Genomic DNA, 19,320 nt, shown 5'->3' on the forward strand with positions numbered 1-19,320 from the left:
GGGATTCGAGGAGCAATCTTCGTGAGTTCGTCGATCCAAGGTAAGAGAGTAGATTTCATATTCGTGGGTGACTCGAGGAAGGGGAGAATGTCGATTTCTCCTCACCCGAACTTCCTCCACCCCATTTTCGTTTTAGTTTTGGATGGATTTTCTTAATGGAAATCGATTCTAAGGTTCATAACATGCTTAATATGCTTTTAACATGATGTATGAACGAATTTAATGGTTAAAAACGAAGTTTATGAATGATTAAACTCAAGAACTTTGTGTTCTTGAGAGTTTTGAGTAAAAGTGTTAAATCTCTACTTTTTCGTAGTAAAAATGGTAGATCGGTGAAATGAACCATCCTTTTGTGTTTAGATATGTTTTTTGCACTTGAATACAAACTCATTTGGGGTTTATAACATGAAAAATGGGATTTTTGGGTGAATTTGGGTGGAAATTGCATGTTTTGAGCATTTCTGGCAGGAGCTGTTCGCTACGGCTCGCTACAGCTCGCCACGAGCATGAGTTCCACTGGTGTGGTTCGCTACGGCTCGCTAAGCCTTCGCTCAGCGAACAGGGCAGGTTCGCTACGGCTCGCTAAGCCCTCGCTCAGCCACCGTGACAGCACAACACTTTGCTGTTTTGAAATTTGAATGGCTTTGAGGGTTCTAATATGTTATATTATGTATTTTACCCAGTTTTTCGTGTAGATTCCGATTCCGGAGTTTGTTTTATGATAAAATGCATGCTTAATACACTTTACTTATATTATTAGTATTGTGTTAAAAATGTGAGTAAATGTATTGTATGTGTTGATGATTGTTGATGATGTTTGTTTAAATATCAAAGAAGTATATTAAGGTGTTAATCAACTTAATAAAGAAGGATATTAGGATTATGTGATTCTAATAAAGAAGGATATCGAATTATGTTATTCGATAAAGACGTATATTAAGGTATAGTGTTATCTTAATAAAGACGAAATGTTGGATAGTGTTCCACATTTATAAATGACGAGCTTAATGCTAAATGTGATTGTTGATGTGAGAATATTCATGAAAACATACATGCATTCATGAATTACATTAGGGATATTGGATATTCCAATAAAGAAGGATATCGGATTATATTTATCCGATAAGGAAGGATATTAGAGGTGAAATAGTCTAATAAAGACGATGGTACCACATGCATTAGATATGTCTAGGGGACATAGCATGAAGATTGTGGCATTAGATTGCATTAGGATATGTGTACATTATTTGATATGTGATATGTGACACATATGTTTGCATTTATGTGATAATTGTTAAGTGACACATATTTTGCTAAGTGTGCTTATTTCTATTCGTTGAAGCGATGTTTGATTATAATGATCTAGAACTTATAATTGAATGATAGATGATGATGTATGTGTATAATGTATGATTATGCATGTTTTATGAAGAAGTGTTTAAGTACCATTTACTTACACTTGTATATTTTGAGTATGTTGTCTAACTCTCTTTTATGTGTTATGTGCTGGACCGTTGGGGGTCTAGATTCACAGGTTTTGTGGTATTCGATGTCGAGTCGTCGGTGAAGCTCCGCTCTGATTGTGACACGGGAAAAAGGGTGTACTTAGGGTATAGAGTCTTTATGACATTCTTGTATTTATTTGTAAAACTATACATTTTGATAAAGAGGATTATTTTGTATAAACACTGTTTTTACTAATTAATTACCTTAGTATTATTTTGATTGAAGAGTGTAATGCTCGAACCATGACTTTTATAATAACAAACTTTGATTTTCCGCCGCGTATTTTGAAAAAGATTTTACTAAAGATAGAAATATATAAATAATGGGTTTGGGTGTTACAAACAACAACATAATACATTAAAATTAAGATAAGAAACAAGAACATAAATGAAAAACAATAAGTTAAGAAAAACGAGATTGTGGATTAGATAAACTAACTACTTCTTCGTCCTTCGGTTCAATCATGCACACCACGATATCTTCAAAGGTCCTCGGACGTATCAAACTTGAACATATGTCTTGAACAAATCTCGATCGATCCCTTCATACTGTAATAAGAGAAATAGAGAATATGGTTCTCAAATCGTCGTCATTCTGAAGTTTTATGTTGTTGAACCTAACACGTCCGCACTTTAAAATGCGAACTAGTTCAAACAGTGTTCACACTTTAAGTAGAGAACAATTCTTTTCTATGGTGTTATTTCATCTGGGACTGGAAGGCGTGACAGGTGCAAACATTAAAGCTGGGATTAAAAAAAAGTATGCATTGCTACTTAAGGTGTGAACTCATTTCGCTACCTAAATAGTGATTTATTTATTTATTTATTTTTGTAATTACGGGTGCGTTTGTTTTAGTTTTATTTTTATAATGTATTGTTTTTTTGTTAAATTTTTTTTAAAAAAGGATTTATTTATAAAAATATTTTTTCATAGATACTTTTTTAAAAATAAAATTAAGGAGGGTGTATTGGATTGAGATTTCATGGGATTTTAAAAGACTTTTTTATGACAAAAAAATCTTGAGGTATTCAATCAAGACTTTTACAAAAGTTAAATAAATCTTGTGGTATTCAATTAAGACAAACATGATTTTTTTTTCAGGGCAATAAAATCCGTTGGTATTCAATTGAGATTTGGTACTACTTTTAAAATGTCTACCGGTATTCAAAAGTCTACCGATTTTGATGGATTCTTCTATAGAATGGATTTTGAAAGACTTTTTAGTTGAAAATACACTTGATAGACTTTTTCAACAATCTCACCAAAAGCCTTGAGACTTTTTTGAAATCTCCAAGACTTTTTATTTTCATCATCACTGTATCAAATTTTTTTTTCTTTATTTTTTCATAGTTCATCATCACTGCACTCCTTCTTCTTTTCTTTGTTCACTTGTTCAAGAATCTCACCAAAAGACCTGAGACTTTTTCAAACTCTCCAAGATTTTTTACTTTCATCATCATTATATCAGTTCTTCTTCTTCTTCTTCTTCTTCTTCTTCTTCTTCTATCAAATATGTTTTTTTGCAAAAAAATATTTTAACAAATTCTACATCTTTTTTACAAACTTTTGATTCAATACAACTTTTTATGGCAAATTTTTTTTCGTTACCTTCATCTGCTTCTTTTCCCATCAATGGTGATAATGGTTTTTATTTGTGATTAGAAACATATACGTGAAAAAAATGTAAGGCTTTTTTTTTTGTTTAAAAATTTGGATTCCCAAAAAAATATAATTTCTTTTATTAAAATTTATTGATTCTTTTAAAATTTGCCTAATATACAAAAGTTTCTTAATATATAAAGTATTATGAAATCTTGATTGTAAAAAGTTTTTTGAAAAAAATCTCTCAAAATCCATTCAAATCATGTGTTAAAAATCTTGATTGTAAAAAAGTCTCTGTAAAAAAGTCTTTAAAATCTCACAAAATCAATATAGTCCAACAAAATCTCATAAAATCATCAAGACTTTTTTTGCCAAAATTGTCTCATGAAATCCCAATCCAATACACCCCCCTAAGATTTTTTTTAAAATATTCTTTATGTAATCTGGCCAGTTGGGCCTACCGGTTAAACCGGCCCACACTCGAGCTCTAGTCTGTTCTAACGCACACAAACACACACCTCAGAAGCTTGAACTCGTTGAAGAATTTGAGGTTTTAGGGTTCAATGAATTCTGAAAAATTAGAAAACGGAATTCAAGAATTGAAACTGAATCAGACAGAAAAAGAGTGTGATGCCGATACACAGAGTCAATTACAGTTCACAACCTTCACTGAATTCGTCAACGATGCTAGCCTCCATTATCAGATTATTCGCTTTCCCAAACAGGTTTTTCCCTTTTCAAACCCTAGTTTTATTCAATTGGGTCACTCTGAAACTAGGGTTTAATCAAAGTTATTATCTTTTTTATATGAATTTTTGTGATAGATAGATATTTGTGTGGATTGGTTACAACTCTGCAAGATTGGGACAAATATATGGAGCTGCTTCAACTCGCCCTGTAAGTTTTCATATTCATTATAAGCTAGTTATTAATTTATGAGTATGGTTGGAGATTATGTATCGAATAATATGGATAGTGATTTGGTTTGTGTTTGAAATTTCAGAACAATGTGGTTTCTGTAACTAATATACTTGGTGGGAATTCGGATAATACGGGTTCTGGCATTGCTCGGCGATTAGGTGATAATTTGGATAATATGGTGTTTTGTATTTTGAAAAATTGTTTCTTTAGGTCATAATGTAACATTGTATGTTTGTTTGTTTATGTTTATCACAGTGTTAAAGACTGGTCTCAATATAATTATGGCTTGCAATATTCCAAAAAATAGTCCTATGGTTGAGGTATGCTCTCACTCTTTGCGCTTAGTTTAGGGAAGCTGTGTCTGCTCCTTGTAAATGGTTTTTGTTGCTTCTATATGTTCTACATAATTTTTTGTGAAAGATTATATGTTGTTCTGTGATAGGAATCAACTGGTATAGTAGAAGAAAAGAAAGAATTTTGAAATGAATGTTATGCTATCCGGTTATTCGAGAGAACCTGATCTCTCCCTAGTCAAAGACTGATTCACCAAATAAATGTTCTTCCCCTCACCTTCTTCCTATTTATAGGAAATATATACGTTATTTTCCCTAGCAACATTATGGATTAGAAACGACAACATCAGAGAGAGTTGGGGTAGCACCTATAGTAGAAAAGATGGTGGAAACTAACTTAGGTGGTTTGGGCGAGTAGAGTGAAGACCTGTAGATTCTGTAGTAAGGAGAGTAGATCAGATGGAGGGGAGTTATATCACTAGAGGTAGAGGAAGACCTGAGAAAACCATAGGAGAAACTATTAAGATCAAGAAATTAATGAGTTGGATAGAAACATGGTAGTATTTGATAGAACATTATGGCGTCATTTGATCCATGTAGCCGACTCCACTTAGTGGGATAAGGCTTGGTTGTTTTTGTTTACCAAATTAACCTCCTAACCAACTATCTAACTGAATATACAAATGTGTATCTATCATTTTAGTTTTTTCTTTATTTATAGAATATGTTCTAAAACAAAATTATATAAGAAAGTATTGTTTCTAAGACTGTACAAATATAAAGTTTTTTTAATTTCTTTCATATACAATTATTCAATTGTATTTTTAACAGTGTAACACTCTATGATTGAGTGAAATTCATGTGGGTCTTACCACTTTGAAAATAGAACACATTAATTTAGTGAAACTCACATAAATTTCACACAATAATGTAGTGAGTGTTGGAGAGAAATTATTAGAGAGAGTGTTGTTAGCATTCATTTATATAGAAATTGAATCATGATACTTTCAGATAGTATTTGTCCTGCCCATCACTGCCATACTTGACAAAATCACCTCGTAGTATTCTCGGCACCTGCTCTTACATAGTATCACACACTATGATAAGACCCATTTAGCTGAGTCACTACCACATGAGCAGTTGGTACACTATGATACAGCTGGACATAAAATATGGAAAGTGTATTCAAGAAGGAAGAAGAGCAATAAAGGAATTGGCGACTAAATTGGTTACTTATGATTTGTCTTTAATTTGTGGTGAAAGCTGTGTGCAATTGTCTTCCATAATAAAAGGAGTATGAGGGAGAGTGTCAGAACTCATCTTGAAATTTATCTTTGTACTATAATGGTTAGGAAGTACTAACTTCCTAAAAGGAGCTCTGCTCTGCGTCAGAAAAGTCCAGGAATTGTTTGATTCCTTTTTCTGTAATTGTTTCTATTGTTTGTTATCAATAAAGCTTTCACCCCCTTTGTTGATTTTCATTTACTGTTTCATTGTTTTTTATATTGGTTCGTATCAAACTGGTCCGACCTGCCGGATCTTCGACGGAGAACCAATGAATGCCACCCACAAAGAAGGTTACTCTCCCAGCGTTTAGACAGATGGAAGCTAAGGTAGAAGCACTTGAAAGTGAAATTTCAGAGGTACGAACAACGCTTGCTAGCGTACAGGATGCAGTCAAAGAGAATCATGCCAACCTGATTGCGATGTTAGAGAAATGCTTTGGGAAATCTGTGCATGTAGATGGGGATGCGAGCTTGTCTGTCAAAGGCTCGCCGGAGAAGCAGAATTCGCCGGAGAAGACGATGTCAAAAGGGAACAGCTCTAACACTGTTCGTAGCGATACAATGACGGAGTTTCGTCATGCTGTGAGGAAGGTTGAGTTACCAACTTTCAACGGTGAGGATCCAGCTGGGTGGATCTCACGAGCAGAGATCTATTTTCGCGTTCAAGATACAATGCCGGATGTTAAGGTGAAACTTGCTCAGATTTGTATGGAAGGAGCGACAATCCATTTCTTCAACTCTCTAATTGGAGAAGATGAAGATCTGACGTGGGAACAATTGATAGAAGTTGTGCTGGGTAGGTATGGAGGACATGGGGAAGGAGATGTGTATGAACAGTTGACGGAGCTGAAACAGAGTGGGTCTGTTTTTTTGAACAAGCACAGAGTGGGTCTGTTGATGATTATATTACTGAATTTGAGTATCTAACAGCTCAAATACCCAAACTCCCAGAGAAACAATTTCTGGGTTATTTCTTGCATGGGTTGAAAGTGGAGATTAGAGGAAAGGTGCGCAGTTTAGCAGCTATGGGGGAGATGAACCGCACGAAGTTACTACAAGTGACAAGAGCGGTGGAGAAGGAGATTAGAGGAAGTGGGTCGAATTTTTACCGCGGGTCCAGACAAGGAAATGGGTCATTTAGGCCCAATTCACATGGATCAGGTAAAAGTGGAACGAATTGGGTTATGGTGAAGGGACGTGAGACAGATTCAGGAGGGGGTACAAAAAATAATGGTAATGGGCCCAGAAGTGAGAGAGCAGCCCAATCAGAAAGAAGAAGAAATGGAGCACGTGATAGAGGTTTTACCCATCTCTCTTACCAAGAGTTGATGGATAGGAGACAAAAGGGGCTTTGCTTCAAATGTGGAGGCCCATTTCATCCAATGCATCAGTGCCCAGACAGACAACTTCGCGTATTGGTCTTAGACGAGGATGCAGAAGGTGAAACGGAAGAGAATGTCATAGCGGTGGAGGTGGACGGATCTGATGAAGAGAAGCAGGGAGAGATGTGCATTCTGAACTTAAATCATATTTCTCATGGAAACAACAAGACTGTTAAATTCCAAGGTGAAATGTGTGGAGTTCCTGTGTTGGTGTTGGTGGATAGTGGAGCCACGCACAATTTCATTTCTCAGAAATTGGTGCATAAATTGGAATTACCAGTAGAGGAGACCCCAGTTATGAGTATTAAATTGGGAGATGGTATCAAAACAAGTACCCAGGGCGTCTGCAAAAGCGTGGAATTATGTATTGGTGATTTTAAGTTAATTCCATCAATGCATTTGTTTGAGTTGGGTGGAATAGATGTGGTGTTGGGTATTGAGTGGCTTAAAACATTGGGTGATATGATTGTGAACTGGCATCAGCAAACAATGAGTTTTTGGAGTGAGAAGAAATGGGTGACTTTACAAGGCATAGATGGAGGTGGTAAAGGGGTGGTAGCGTTACAGAGTATTTTGAGTAAGCCTAAACTCAATAACCAAGATGGGTTGTGGGGGGTGAAGGGAGGAGAGATGGGGCAGATGCAAGAACTAACTAGCGGTCAACAGAAGGAGTTGCAGAGTCTGTTGGATAAATATGAAGGAGTATTCCAAGAGCCTTCAGGTTTACCCCCTAAAAGAAACAAAGAGCATGCTATCAACCTGATAAACAACCATGGGGCAGTTAATGTGAGGCCCTATAGGTACCCTCACCACCACAAAAATGAAATTGAGAAACAAGTGCAAGAGATGCTAGCTGCGGGCATCATCAGACATAGTACAAGCTCTCTCTCCAGTCCTGTCATTTTGGTGAAGAAGAAGGATAATACATGGAGGATGTGTATAGACTATCGTGCTCTTAATAAGGTAACTATCCCAGACAAATTCCTTATTCCTGTCATAGAAGAATTATTAGATGAGTTGCATGGGGCAAATTTTTATTCAAAGCTTGATTTAAAGTCTGGTTATCATCAAGTGAGGGTTAGGGAATCAGATGTTGGCAAAACTGCATTTAGAACGCATGAAGGACACTATGAATTTTTAGTGATGCCATTTGGGCTTAGGAATGCCCCATCAACTTTTCAGAGTTTGATGAATGATGTGTTTAGACACTTATTGAGGAAGGGAGTGTTAGTATTTTTTGATGATATCCTCATTTATAGTAGAAGCTGGGATGAACATAAGAGACACTTGGAAGAAGTGTTACAATTACTAGCTTATCATCAGTTGGTAGCCAACAGAAAAAAATGTAGTTTTGGCCAGAAAACTGTGGAATATTTGGGTCATTTGATCAATGCAGAAGGTGTGGTTGTGGATCCTAATAAAGTGAAGAGTATGATACAGTGGCCAGTCCCCAAAAATGTGAAGGGAGTAAGGGTTTTTTTGGGGCTGACTGGGTATTACAGAAAATTTATTAGGGATTATGGAAAGATAGCCAAGGCACTGGCAGAGCTCACAAAGAAAGACAGTTTCAAGTGGGGTACCGAAGCACAATGTGCTTTTGATGAGTTGAAGAGAAGGTTGACCACAGCTCCTGTATTGTCATTACCAGATTTCACAAAAGAATTTGTGATTGAATGTGATGCTTCAGGGAGTGGATTAGGTGCTATTTTAATGCAGGACAAGAAACCCATTGCTTACTTTAGCAAGGCTTTGGGGGTGAGGAATTTGACAAAATCTGCTTATGAAAAGGAGTTGATGGCAGTGGTCTTAGCCATACAACATTGGAGACCATATTTGCTGGGGAGGAGGTTCACCGTGTCCACTGACCAAAAGAGTTTGAAACAACTAATGCAACAACGGATAGTGACTATGGAGCAACAGAACTGGGCTGCTAAATTATTGGGGTATGACTTTGAGATTGTATAGAAGCAAGGGAAGTTGAACAAGGGAGCTGATGCCTTGTCCAGAATGTATGAAGGGACAGAATTGAACAGCATTTTGTCCTATGTTCAATGGGATCAGGAGCAAATAGTACAACAGGAAGTGAGTCAAGATGAGAAGCTTCAGACAGTAATCAAAGAATTGCAGAAAGATCCTAATGCTAGACCTGGTTATGAATACAAGCAGGGAGTTTTGTACTATGAAGGCAGGTTAGTGATATCCAGCAAATCATCTTTAATTCCTACATTTTTGAAGGAATTTCATGCTACTCCACAAGCCGGGCACTCTGGATTTTACAAAACATATAGAAGAATTGCTGCAAATTTATATTGGATAGGAATGAAGGGAACAATCCAAGATTTTGTGAAAAGTTGTGATATTTGTCAGAGACAAAAATATCTAGCTACCTCTCCTAGAGGGTTATTGCAGCCACTTCCTATTCCAGAACAGATATGGGAAGATATCTCCATGGATTTCATCACTGGTCTACCCAAATCTAAGGGGTATGAGGCAATTTTAGTAGTTGTGGATCGTTTGTCCAAATATTCACACTTTATTCCTCTTAAACATCCTTATACAGCCAGAAGCACAGCAGAAGTGTTTTGTAAAGAAGTGGTGAGATTACATGGTGTGCCATTAACTATAGTAAGTGACAGGGACCCAATATTTATGAGTAGTTTTTGGAAGGAACTGATTAGAATGCAAGGAACACAGTTGAAAATGAGCACAGCTTATCATCCAGAATCTGATGGGCAAACTGAGGTGGTGAATAGGTGTTTAGAAACCTATTTAAGATGTTTTATTACTGACCAGCCCAAGACATGGATGTTATGGGTACACTGGGCTGAGTACTGGTTCAACACTAATTATCATGCCTCTACAGGGAAGACTCCATTTGAAGTAGTGTATGGGAGATCACCACCAGCTTTGACAAGATGGTTGCAGGGTGAGACCAAAGTAGAAGCAGTACAAAGGGATTTGGTGGATAGGGATGAAGCCCTCAGACAATTGAAGACTCAGCTTGTGAAGGCACAAGAGAAAATGAAGAGTCAAGCTGATAAGAAGAGGTTAGATAGGAGCTTTATGGTGGGAGAGTGGGTCTTTGTCAAGCTCAGGGCACATAGGCAGAAGTCAGTAGTGACCAGAATCAATGCCAAACTAGCAGCCAGGTATTATGGTCCCTACCCTATACTTGAAAGAATTGGTGCTGTAGCTTATAAGTTAAAATTGCCAGAAGGGTCTAGAGTACATCCGGTGTTCCATGTCTCTTTGTTGAAAAAAGCTGTGGGAAACTATGATGAGAATGAAGAACTACCAGAATTAATGGATGAAGGAGAGAATTATGAACCAGAAGCTGTGTTGGCCACTAGAAAGATAAACCAGCAAGGAGAAGAAATTAAACAAGTGTTGGTTCATTGGAAGGGGCAGACTGCAGAAGAAGCTACTTGGGAGGAAGTAATTATGATGAGAAGTCAATTCCCAAAGTTCAACCTTGAGGACAAGGTTCTAGTTGAAGGGGAGGGTATTGATAAGACCCATTTAGCTGAGTCACTACCACATGAGCAGTTGGTACACTATGATACAGCTGGACATAAAATATGGAAAGTGTATTCAAGAAGGAAGAAGAGCAATAAAGGAATTGGCGACTAAATTGGTTACTTATGATTTGTCTTTAATTTGGAGTGAAAGCTGTGTGCAATTGTCTTCCATAATAAAAGGAGTATGAGGGAGAGTGTCAGAACTCATCTTGAAATTTATCTTTGTACTATAATGGTTAGGAAGTACTAACTTCCTAAAAGGAGCTCTGCTCTGCGTCAGAAAAGTCCAGGAATTGTTTGATTCCTTTTTCGGTAATTGTTTCTATTGTTTGTTATCAATAAAGCTTTCACCCCCTTTGTTGATTTTCATTTACTGTTTCATTGTTTTTTATATTGGTTCGTATCACACTAGCATTATATATTATGGAAGAAAAATGCAATCAGCCACTTGAAATTGATGCTTAATTCTCAATTTTCCCAGCGATGAAACTACCTTATCTTTCATCACTTCATACATTTTAATTTTTAAATTTGATATTGGTTTTCAGCATTGTTTTTAAATTCAATATTGATTTCCAACTTTCATGGATTGCAGATAGAAGCTGAGAAAATATTGATACAAAAACTTATTAGTATGGGCTATACCAAGCCAAGATTGGCAGTGACATCTTTGTAGCATCGAAGGAGGGAGCTTTTTTTTATGCATTTACATCCATTATCCCAATGTTATGTTGTTATCTAATTTAGAAGCCATGATAGCTATTGATAACTTTAAGCTCTGTTATTATTATACACAATAGTTACAAACAAACCTTTGATGTGTTGATCCCTTGTCGATCTTGAATGTATGCGATTGAGATCACCATTGATGTTCCAAATGATCAAGGTTCATTACACATTAGAAACTTTATTGTATGCTTGATTTTTGGGAGTTCTCGCTTGCTTTCTGGAGTCTTTTGCTGATAATGATAATGATGCTGCTTTCCTTGAACAATGATAACGTTAATCCGTTTGGTTCGGGAAAGAAAGTGGGAGGAAAGAAAATAACGCAAACCAATACATGAACTTGGACTAGCTTTATTGATAGTTCATGCATTGGTTTGCATAATTTTCTTTCCTCCCACTTTCTTTCCATAGAGCCAAACAGACGTAATTGAACTAATGCACAAGTACAATAATTAAACACACCGGCTTGTTATCAATCTAGCATAACCAATCATCTTCTCTAGAGTTTTGGATTAGGCATAGATTGTCGGTGAATGCAAATATACAATTAAAGTTTTGTGTTACTCTTGAAATAGATATTATATTGAAGCTAAAATAGGCATATATATAACACATTTCTGATGATGATGGAATTGATGATTCATATATCACCAATGATGATGTATGTGGAAGCAATAGCTCCATTAGGTAATTTGACTAGGATAGGTGAAGAGGCTTAATGAGTATCCGCATGTCAATGGCTCCATTAGGTAATTTGACTAGGATAGATTTATCCTCATGCACATGGTTAAAAGAAGTTGATTCCTGCCTTAGCATGTTGTTGACCTTCTGACCTGCATCATGATTAGAGCTACTAGCTTTGAGTAGGGAGATCAATGCTTGATATTCTTTATGACTGAAAGAGGCAACTATCACCTGTTTTTCGAGAGGTCAGTTGGTTGAGAATTCCATTCTCCAATCTTAAGGTACTCAATTTGAGGTCTAACATAAAAAATAAATAAATGAGGCAACTCTCCAATCTTTGGGATTGTGATCAATGATTGTGATCAACATCATCATATCACCATTAACACAATTTTCCACAGCACTTTTGGGAGGTGTGAAACCATATTTGAATTTAAAAACAGGAGGGCATTCATTCTTTCATTAGTAAATGTCAGCTGTGTGTCCCAAGGTTTCTTGATATCACCAAGATTGATGGAGACAAAGGTTTCATCAGTGTCATCCAAGTGATTCAATGCTCCATCATAGAGGGAGAGTCGAAGCTATGAAAGAAGAACGATTATTCTTTAATAATTACCGGTTTTATACTCACCGGTTTTAAATATAAGTAAAAAAACTACTTAGAATTATTCAAATTGATAGACTAATTAGAATTATTCTTTTATACTCACCGGTTTTAAATATAAGTAAAAAACTATTTTTTAAGTTGGTCCAAATTACTTAAAATATTTTAACGTAAGAGACTAAATTAAAACCGAAAATAAACATGCAATTAAAGCCAATGTTTTAAGTATTTAATAAATAAATTCAAAAATTTTGAAATTAAAGCAAAACTTTGAAATTTTGAAGGACAAAAAAGTTTGATAATTAAAAATGTTTTTTCCCCCTAAAAAACACTGTAGAATTTTAAAGGACAAAAATGTTTGCACCCCTAACCCGGGGTCCTGGATCCGCCTCTGGCAGCAAATACAATGACAATTATATAATTTTTATTTATTTTTATTTTTATAAACACAGAGGGTGCAATTGTGATTTCACGATGTTTGTTTCGAAGGCATCCTAAATTTATAAATTTCTTTGTGGTGTAAAATTGCTTGCTAGTAGTCGTTTTAGTGCAATTATCCCAAAATCAGGAATATATATATATATATATATATATGTAACATTTGAGTAATGTTACACCGCTCAATAACGCTTTAACGAATACAAATTTTATAAAATCTACCGTTGGATTGAAAGCTTATATCGTATAGATCATCTATGTTGAATTGTATAAAAATCTAAAATCGTTTGATATGTTTTTGAGATAGATCAAGATTAACGGTATTCAATAAAAACGCAAAAACCATTAATTTTCATCGGTCTCAATAACATATCAAACAATTTTAGATTTTTGTGAAGAGTATGAAAGTTTGAAGAGCTTGTTTGATATTCAAAAAGGAGAGAATATGAATGATAACGGAATCTGGTAAATCACCGAGTCTATCTTCTTTGTTTTGATGTCCCCTCTTCAGAATACTAAAAAAAGCAAAAGTAGGAAATAAGTCGATATTTATATACGTACCTAACATAACCGAGTGAAAACCCTTGTGATTTTCTGATTTCTGCAATTTCACTAAAGAAGCAAGTTCACTTCATATTTACATGTCAGTTTTTTCAAGGATCTATTTCATCATTTTAACCCCTTCTTTGAGTATTATATATTTTACTTAACAATCTTTTCAACGAGAAATACTTTAGTAGATCATCTTTAAGCAAGTGAACTAAAGGAATATACAAATGGCACATAATTATACAAAATCTTTGTGCCACACAATTTAACATTCATATTGATAAAATGTCAGATGTATGTTCAAGTCTTTCTCCTTGATCACATCATACATAATTCAAAAGCTATCAACTATGAATAGTGCATTTTCAAAGACAACAACAAACACTTTGGTATAATTGTATTGCACTTGGCTTGGCTAGAACAGTACTTTGTATCGAGTTTCGACTTAGTTGGGGATTGAGATAAAATGTCTATTCCAAAGGAAATGATTTATCCTACAAGGACTAATACCAATTTGTCAAAACAATCTTTCATACAGCATTATCTCCTCTTTTTTCCACCCTTCCCAGATTTGCTGGAAGGACCAGCAGTTGATGTTGATACAGTTTCTTGCTTCTTAGTCCTTCCATGATGTTTTGGTACCATCTCCGCAACACGAAGCATTAGTTGCTTTCCTGCAAAAATTTCATGTCAACAATGATAAACATATTTCAGATACATTATATCAATGCAACTTGTTGAAAATGATTACAAGACTAGTTCTTATGCATTTGATGTGTGGTAGATAACTGCAAGAAAAATATGAGAATTTCATCCAAAAGTGTAAGGAAATTAAGGGATCTGATGATGGAACTCTAGATCTCAAATAATGAAAATAAGATTGAAATGGAGAAATATGTAATTGTATTGATTGAAAACAGATGAACAATTACACAGTTTATGAAAATGGAGAAAGAAAATAACAAAGATAACAAACTAGTAGAGAAAATCTACTAGCCCCAAACCACTAAGTGCCCCAAATCACTAAAAGTGATCCCCTTAATTCTAACTGAAATTCTCGCCAAGTTATTCCTTGTGCATAACAATCCTTATATAGTGGAGCAAGTCCTCATGCTCTCCATGCACTCATGCCACCTCATCACACCTTAGTCTTGGGCCAAAGTCAAGGCCCACTTCATGATTCAAGTCTCTATCATCTGACAACTATAGAATCTAAAGAACCTACAACATTAGGAAAACTTGCAACCTGTTGCAACTTGAATATTCATAACGTTTGAAGTACAATGAAAATGACATAACACCCAACCCTACAACAACCTCACCACCCAAAAACTACCCACTACAGTAACATGCCTAATTTGTAGAGTTTAGTAGAATCAATTCAAATTTTTAGACATATAAACCAGAGAACATGGACTAAGTAAAGAAACCACAGTTTCTTATCATTACTCTTATCTTCCACCCTTAAAAAGCAGAGGAAAAACACCTGTAAACTTTGAGCTGAAAACATGTCTCCCCCTTTGATGACATCTAGTCATATTAGGTTTTTCTTAACATTTTCAGAGTATTTTAGTAAGTTTTAGGTGTAATTACATGGTAAAAGAGAAGAGGTTAGCAAAGTCAAAACATCACAAAGAGTTTGTAGACAATAGCACAAAACAGACAAATTTCTGCAAAAATCACACCACGATTTATTAGCATCGTGCCACGGGGAAATAAGCTTTTCACCCTTGGAAACAAGATTGAAGATTGCTATTCATCACTACTAGTTAAGGAAACCAAAAAAAGAAAATTTTGTATAGAAAATAGCACTTTTACACTTTTTAGAGATTAACTACACAAGTTTCAAGAAGACTTTACCATATTTAGTTCCTTAACTAGGGCACTAGTTAGCATTTTCCCAAAAATTAATAGTTAATTTTGTGCTTAATGTTTTGCCTTATCTTGCGAATTTGGAACTGATTTTAAGGGATAATTCGCTACTGACCCTGGGTATTATAACTTCATCTAAATTAAATATTTGTTAACGTTATGAATATTGAATTAGCTGGTATGATTTAGAATTTAACTTACAATCATGCTTTTGATAACACAAGTTTCACAAAGAATTAGGGTTCTATGTTAGATAAATGGGATCATGAGCCAAGGAATTGGCTTGATCTACTTTGCTAAATTATCGTGACTACTAGAGTTTAATTGTTATAGCCTTATAGGTAGAGTCTAGATTACTAGATAGGGACAAAGAGAGGATTCAAACAATTCCTAATCGCTTTTTGTTATTAACGAATTAGTACACTTGTCAAATTATCCATCACCCCTCCCACTTTCACCTCTTCCATTCTTGAAGAGGAAAAAAAACTCGATGAAAGTTCATTGTCACTTCAAAATAGTAAGTGAAGCAACATTGTGCTTGATTGTGGTTTTGAACTAACAAAGGAGCATTCTAAAGTTTTTCTCCTTCCTCTAATGTGATTATCCAGAGTTCCGTGTAAATCTTTGTTTACTTTTTTATTGTTTTAATTTTTATTTTTTATTTTTTATTATTGACTGTGTTTTAGAAATAACCTACTTCAGCTAGAAGAGAAAACATTTTACCACAATTATGTTGAGCTGGGAAAACAACCAGCACCATAAATTTGGAAAAAGCTCATAACAAATGCTAGCGCAATAGATGGTTTAACAAGAAAGCTTTGAGAAAGTTGCACCAAGTCACATATACATTACACGACTCTTATGATGCATCTTGGGGTTTAAGAGTACCTATTTCTTTCCCAGTTGAAAATTAATTTTCATGATAAAAGAAAATAAACTGAAAATTAATTTTCATGATAAAAGAAAATAAACTGTCCCCGTAAGCTTAGCTCAGTTGGTAGGGACATCGCATTATATGTGCAGGAGCTCGGGTTCGAACCAGGGACACTCCACTTATTCAACTTTAAGGTGGATTTTCTAGCCACTAGGCTACTTGACCAAAAAAAAAAAAAAAAAAAAAAACTCAATTTTGCTTATTTTTAAGCTCTGCTTATATGAGTACAGGACTTCTTCAACTTATTTCAATTTTGTATAAATAAAATGCTAAAATATTAACACTAGTCCTAAGTCCTAATTTCTATGCAGATGTAAGATCACAGTACCGACATTGTGCTAATTCCTTGCAATAGTTCACAGTAACCAGTCAAAATCTTAGTGTCTAAAGCAATACAAATAGAATATTATAAAACCCCCCAAGTAGAAATAGTTCAACTCCACAAGATGCATCACATAAATAGACTTAAGGCTTGTTTGAATTGACATATTTGATTTTATCTATTGACATAAGCACTTGTGAAACTGTTTGTAATAGCTTATAAAAAACAACTTATGACATGTCCATAAGTTGATTTCAACTTATCCTCACAATATAAAAGTAAACAATATAAAAGTCATATGATAAGAAACACCATACATTATTCACATTCACATAAACATAATATGAAATTGAGCAATATGATAAGAAAATAAAAATAAAAATAAAAATAAATAATTGAGAATAAGAATATTATTACTTGATGAAATGGATGAATTACAAAGAGTTCCATCAACTCTTTTCAGCAAAACCCTAACTCTCCCTCTTTGCATGAAATCACGAGGATAAGCCTTATCAATCTGTTTCACAAAAATCAAATACATTTAATTCATTAATCAAATTTTCAAAAATCAAAATTGATTCGATAGAGCGAGCGAATGAGTGAACCTCAATTGCAAATGGAAGTTTCAGAAAAGAGCAACAATCACCGATTTCGACACAAGTAGGGTTTTCGCATGCGTTGGAAAGGGAAATTCGTCTTCCTTCAGCTACCGTTTTTTTCGAATTCATGTAAATTGGATATAGTATAATCCATTTCTTTATGTTCGCTAATTCATTCTCCATGTTCATCTCGTATTATTCAGATTATGTACAACACAAGTACACAACACACTGATTTGTGATTTTGATTTATGATTATTTATTTCTTACTCAATGTTCCAGATCTAAACTAAACGAACAAGAAACCGGTTTACCATTTGCACCGCACTGTTTTTTGTTTCAACTGGTTACACCCCCTCTGACACAAATTAGAATATTAAATTACTCTAGTTACTGAAATGCCCCTGCCTCATATTTTTTTTTTTTGACGCATGCCCCTGCCTCATATTTGTAACAAAATAAATTTATAAACAAAATACTACATTATATTATAACGAGTGCATCCCTTATTCATAAAAGTATTTTGCTTTGAGCTATCTTTGGTAAAAATAAGCTATAACTTATAAGCTACCTGATAGCTGATAGCTTATAGATGAAAAATTAGTAGAATAAAATTAAAGTGTTCGACAAATTTAACTGTTGTAAGTACAAAATACCATAAAAATATATGGTTAGTGGATAGTTTTTTTTTTTTTTTGTAAGTGTTAGTGGGTAATTATTATAATTTTTGAAAAATAAATAAATAAAATTAATGAGGGTAAATATGGAATAAAATGAAAAAGCTATAAGCTATAAACTCATACGCTACTTAAATAACATCTCAAAAAACGCTATAAGCTAGTTAGAGAAGCTCGTTACCAAACACTTCACATTTTTTTTCAAACAAACTTATAAGCTAGTTCAATAAACACTATAAACTAGTTTATTGGACTTACCAAACGATGCCATGATTTGCCTTGTATTTATCAATGTTTTAAGAACCGGACCGGAGGTCGAACCGTTGTGACAACTGGTTCAAGGGTCAACCGGTCGGATCGGTTCAACCGTTATTGAACCGTTTATATTGAACCGTTCATATAATTTTTTCACGTGTTTGAGTCTATGGTTGGAAAGGAAAGATTTTTGATTTTTTAACCTTTCAATTTCAATCCATCGTTTTTTTTAATTAAATTTTTTTTTTTTTTTTTTTAAGTGAGAGAAAAACTGGCCGGTTCACCGGTTCACCGGTTCACCGGTTCACACCGGTTCACACCGGTTCACACCGGTTTTTGACCGGTTCCACTGACTAGCGGTTCTTGCTAGTCGACCGGACCGCCGAGGGCACCGGTTCGTGGTCGAACCGGTCGGACCGGCCGGTCCGGTCCGGTTTTCAAAACATTGGTATTTATTGCTTTCTAAATAATGAGGACAACACCCATCTCTCCTATCTTTGTTCGTTTAGTATAGGAGTGTGGGAAACAATTTATAGATGGGTAGAAAAAAGTTTACCATTGATTGTTTAGACACATGGTAAAAACTAAAAAAGACAGGCGCATTGACTACTATTTGGAAACTTAGAAATAATGTAATTTTCAATAGAATTATTCCCAATGTTTCTTCTCTTTTGGATGACATTAAAACTATCTCTTAGGAGTGGTTTAAAAGTTGATATCGTCGCAATTCTTATTTTTCTTTTCTCGGACAGTCTTGACCCTGACGCACTTCAAAAAGATTATTTGCCGCGGTGAGGGCCAGTAATTACTGGCAAAACATTTGAGTAGAATGAAAAATTTGATTATCAGTCTGATACTTATGTCTAGTCCCTTCTATCTCATAAGAATTTATCCACTATCAATCAACAGATCTCAATGATTTGTGAGTTTATCGTGATTATCTAAGCATATACTAGCTCCAGCTCAATTATAAATAATGTTTTTCATTTAATCAATTATTCCATGAATAAAAAAAATAAATTTGTACTTATAATTAAAACCGGAGCAGTACATCATAACCTCTTAACAAAGAATAAACACTTTAAGAATGAACTTAAATGTTCTTAATAATATTGAGGTTAAATTTTATTTTTCTTTGATATTCAGTCTTTC

The 19,320-nt window shown here is 34.8% G+C and overlaps 2 protein-coding genes across 2 annotated transcripts; one reads left to right on the plus strand and one right to left on the minus strand.

The window, feature by feature from the left end:
- The first annotated feature begins 3,577 nt into the window (after window positions 1-3,577).
- Window positions 3,578-11,439, plus strand: LOC123884055. Its single transcript, XM_045933055.1, has 5 exons — window positions 3,578-3,833; window positions 3,937-4,005; window positions 4,112-4,187; window positions 4,285-4,349; window positions 11,104-11,439. Exons 1-5 carry the CDS (start codon window positions 3,672-3,674, stop codon window positions 11,182-11,184), a joined length of 453 nt encoding a protein of 150 aa, XP_045789011.1. The 5' UTR covers window positions 3,578-3,671; the 3' UTR covers window positions 11,185-11,439.
- Window positions 11,440-13,729: 2,290 nt separating this feature from the next.
- On the minus strand, window positions 13,730-17,589 carry LOC123884056 (signal recognition particle 19 kDa protein-like). Its single transcript, XM_045933056.1, has 3 exons — window positions 17,243-17,589; window positions 17,055-17,154; window positions 13,730-14,183 (listed from the first exon to the last, which is right to left on the minus strand). The coding sequence occupies exons 1-3, from the start codon at window positions 17,423-17,425 to the stop codon at window positions 14,050-14,052; spliced, it is 417 nt and encodes a 138-aa protein (XP_045789012.1). The 5' UTR covers window positions 17,426-17,589; the 3' UTR covers window positions 13,730-14,049.
- Between the last annotated feature and the right edge of the window lie 1,731 nt (window positions 17,590-19,320).

This window comes from Trifolium pratense, linkage group LG5 (assembly GCF_020283565.1).
Source record: "Trifolium pratense cultivar HEN17-A07 linkage group LG5, ARS_RC_1.1, whole genome shotgun sequence".
In the NCBI taxonomy this organism is placed as follows: Eukaryota; Viridiplantae; Streptophyta; class Magnoliopsida; order Fabales; family Fabaceae; genus Trifolium; species Trifolium pratense.